This window comes from Triplophysa rosa, unplaced genomic scaffold (assembly GCF_024868665.1).
Source record: "Triplophysa rosa unplaced genomic scaffold, Trosa_1v2 scaffold180_ERROPOS751398+, whole genome shotgun sequence".
Lineage (NCBI taxonomy): Eukaryota > Metazoa > Chordata > Actinopteri > Cypriniformes > Nemacheilidae > Triplophysa > Triplophysa rosa.
In genome coordinates, this window is record NW_026634193.1 from 56,001 (window position 1) to 59,899 (window position 3,899).

The 3,899-nt window shown below is 42.9% G+C and overlaps 1 protein-coding gene across 2 annotated transcripts; it reads right to left on the reverse strand.

The window, feature by feature from the left end:
• Positions 1-2,284: 2,284 nt before the first annotated feature.
• LOC130549830 (uncharacterized) lies at positions 2,285-3,869 on the reverse strand. 2 transcript variants are annotated; one of them, XM_057327172.1, is made up of 3 exons: positions 3,545-3,869; positions 3,391-3,459; positions 2,285-3,306 (listed from the first exon to the last, which is right to left on the reverse strand). In XM_057327172.1, the coding sequence occupies exons 1-3, from the start codon at positions 3,720-3,722 to the stop codon at positions 2,828-2,830; spliced, it is 726 nt and encodes a 241-aa protein (XP_057183155.1). In that variant the 5' UTR covers positions 3,723-3,869; the 3' UTR covers positions 2,285-2,827. The 2 variants fall into 2 exon arrangements, with proteins under 2 accessions (XP_057183155.1, XP_057183156.1); XM_057327173.1 differs by lacking the exon at positions 3,391-3,459.
• Positions 3,870-3,899: the final 30 nt, after the last annotated feature.

Consider the following 3,899-nt stretch of genomic DNA (forward strand, 5'->3'; position numbering starts at 1 on the left):
TTTGGTCACAAATGATAAATTAAGAGTAATCTTTTTTTTTTTAAACACGTTTGTCCATTGCATGTTTAAGATGCTGGTCTTACATCATCAGTCCGCTGGTTCATCTCATCTGCATCTTTCTCTGCACTGGAGCTGCAGCCATGTCCTCCTTTGCTGACNGGAAGCCGATTGTAAAATAAGACGTCGCTGTTTGGGCTTCGCTTTATGTAGCAGTTTCAGCACGGGTAGATGTTTACAAAGCCGCGCTGACATGACGAATGATTAGAGTCTTCTTTTTTTAGGGAGATAAACCACCTGGCGGTCGGAAAGCAGCCCCGTTCTGAGACGATATTGTTCGGGAGTTTTTGGTTTATAGTCTATCAGTAAATATCCAAAAGGCTGACTGGTCGCGTCGTGATAACACTCCATGAAGTACTTTGCATTTCCAGGATACATTTGACGACCTAGCACGGCCACCTGGTTGGCGTCACGGGGGTTTTTAAACAAAATCAAATAATTGGTGTTTAAGCTAATGGTCCTGCTAGATTTCCCTTGAACAAATAGATTCTGAACAATGTAAACAGCGCTGAGATTACGATGATGTACATACTGCGTAAAAACCTTTTGAATTTCCTTGTTTACACTGGCCTCTTGCATCATATCATCGATTATCAGAAGACATGTCTTATCAGCAGGCAGTAAATGATCGTCATTCAGACTCTGTGGTATTCCTTCGACAAATTTAATATTGTACAATTTAAGCAGTTCATCATACAGAGGTTGCCAACAATCGTACAGAAAAACAACGTGTTCAACCTTTTTAGAAATCACATTAGCATCATTTTCCAACAAAAGTTTTACAAAATAAGACTTTCCTGAATTGGATGGACCGCTGATCACGCATGAGAACGGATGCTGAAGTCTGAAATCAAAATCAGAAACATCCCGCAGGCCCCTGGGGTCAGTAGCCATAAGGTACCGTGGTGAAATCGGTCAAAAGTCTCCGTTTATCATACACCACCTTGAACCTTTTAACGACTGACTTGTTGTGCAACGTGAGATGCTTTTTATCCCTCACAATTTTTTCGGTATGGGCCATGAGGTATCGCGAGCTGTCACGCGAAGTCGCATAGCTGTCAACCAGACCAATCAGAGTGTCTAATCGGATGGCTTGAGAATTTTTAGCGTTCAGGGTTATTCCCTTAGCTGTCATGGTCACTTTTCCTTTGGACGTGCGATAACCGTAAGATTTCGGGCCTGTGGAACAGAACTCAGAAATGAATTCCCCTGCGTCCAATTCGCTCGTCAGCTCCCCCAGATGGTCGCCCAGAGTGGGGATCCAGTCGCCTTCCCTAGACAAAAATATAACGCTGTCTGTATCAGAGTATAACAAACGGTCGCCGAGTTTTTCCATAAGCTCGTACAACTCGAGCCGAGCGTGCGCTGTCGTAAATGCTCCTACAAACACGTTAATGTTGTTAGGTTCGCAAACATCGCCTTCGGGACTTTGATACTGCACGAGAGCTACGTCGTCCGACAGGAACGTGAAATATTTCAGGGTGTCGATTCCGCCGAAAACTAATCTGGTAAACTTTTCAGGTTTTTCCACGAGACTCGTTTTGGGAAGGTTTTCACGCATGGAGAAGCGTCCCTAAAGCGAGTTCAACAGCAGTTTATTGATTGACCTCTGAGCGGGGTTGTGACTGATCTTTTCGGGGTCGAGACGAATCACCTCTTTTTCATAATAATTACGAATATAATTTGCTTTGTCCGCGTCCGTGACGACGTTTGACGGGTACCCGGACGCTTGCTGTTTCAGCCGCAAGAACGTTTTCACGTAATCGCAAAACAACGTTTCCGATTGTTGTGGGAAATGCCATACCTCGTCGATTCTAGATACTACATAGCCCTTCTCGATGGCTTTTAAAAGTTCAATACTGACCCAGCAACCTGAGAGAGCTCTCTCCTCATCGGTATGATTACAGCTCGTCGTTTGGTTTTGCGTGTGCGTGCATGTGCGACACAATGGAAAATGAAGTTTTTTATTGCTGCGATAAGGTAATACAGGATGCAGTAAATTGCGCGGTGGGTACACAGTACACTTAACAAGACCGTAATAGTGATCAATCGGCTCGAAATCCTTGAAAATGATTTCGGGGTGACCGATCGGATAGGATTTCCTAGCCTGACAGAAGGGGTACAAGCTTGTAAAATCCAAATAGCTTATTTTTTCTCCTTCAGCGGTTTTGTGGTAGAGTTTATAGGCGTTCGTTCGTCCGCCAAAGAGGGCGTCCCTAGGTTTNGCACTGCCGTCTTGTATGGTGTTTGTGTCCCTCGTATTTAATATTTCGCATAGTCTGATGCATGGATTAAAATCTGTACTTTCACGTATCGCAGCTTCCAAATATTCCAAATTAGAAATCTGTTGGGGCGGCGCGGTATTAAAAGTTTGCTCATGTACAGGGTGTGTATTTAACAGTAGTCGTAGTCTATCGGCGTTATGATGATGGGTCTCTGTGTGCATTCCGATCGCATCCTGTAACAGGTCTGAGAGAGTTTGATCTGGATGACAGCTATCCCCGGCATCTGAACATTTTTCATCGGCCATCCCTCCCGTATGGTTTCAGCACTAACAAAGAGGAATTATGGCGCGCTGTGTGTTCAATACAAAAATAAATGGTGCATAGATATAAATTGGCAAATATAAAACAGATATAAACACAGATATAAATGACATATATTGATTGTCAGATATAGAGGTAAAATTGTAAATGTTAAAAATCGATTATAAGATATAGAGATAAATGTAAAAACTTATAGCGATCACTGGTCAATATAAAAATAGTGACTATCTAGAAAATAGTACGGCGTTTATAGCACATAGGAGTTCAACTATCAGACGCCTTTCTCTCATCTGCTCGTTTGATGACTCGAGCAAACGGTTGAAAGAATTCTCCAGCGCTTCGTCGCGATGATTAACACCTTCGATAAAAGCATACAATCTCCTAAGAATCGTATGTATCTCACCGACAGAACCCCACAGTCTGTCAATGGACTCGTGTAAAGGAATATTAGACTCTCTTAAGACGCCGTTGAGTTGTTCTAGCGAGACAGTATTTTGAGCTTGAAGAGCAAACGGCGTCTGTCTACCCCCCGTCAATGATGATCGCTCGTCGACGGCGATATCTTCTCGTTCTGCTAACGGTGTCTGCTGACGCCTTATCGGTGACCTCTCCTCTTGCTCGCTGGACCAAGACGAACGCTCCCAAACGTTCAGCTGTGTATCTGTCCAGCTAGACACATCGTCACAGGATCCGCAACTCCTTTCTGTACGAGTAAACATTGCAAAACAAAGATGAACGACACCAAACCGCATTGGCGTAACTATGTTAAATGCTAGCCATAGTTTACCTATGAATAATGACGGCTCTGGCACTACGCAGCATGCGTCGCCACCAGTGGTAAAATCACAACTCCTTTCTGTACGAGTATACATTGCAAAAACAAAGATGATTGACACCAAAGCACAATGGCGTGACTATATTAAATGGTAGTCATAGCTTACCTATTAATAATGAGGGGTCCGGAACCGCTCTGCTGGAGCCAGCCTCCTCGTCATGTGCTGTAAGATCTAACAATGCTCTGCTGGAGCCAGTCTCCTCGTCATGTGTCAGGTCAATAAATACCGGTCGCTCTATAGTCCCTTGTAAATCTAGACGGAGGAAATAGTAGTTAGAGGGCATGTCACGACGTATAAAATAATTGATTAATAAATAATACAATACGGATAAAAGATTTGGATAAAAAGATTAAAGATGATGATTAGAATTGATTCATGATTCATTGAAACATACATGTGGATATAAAGAATTGAACTATTTATTTGAAAGATTAGTGACTCAACGTTGGTTTTAAATATA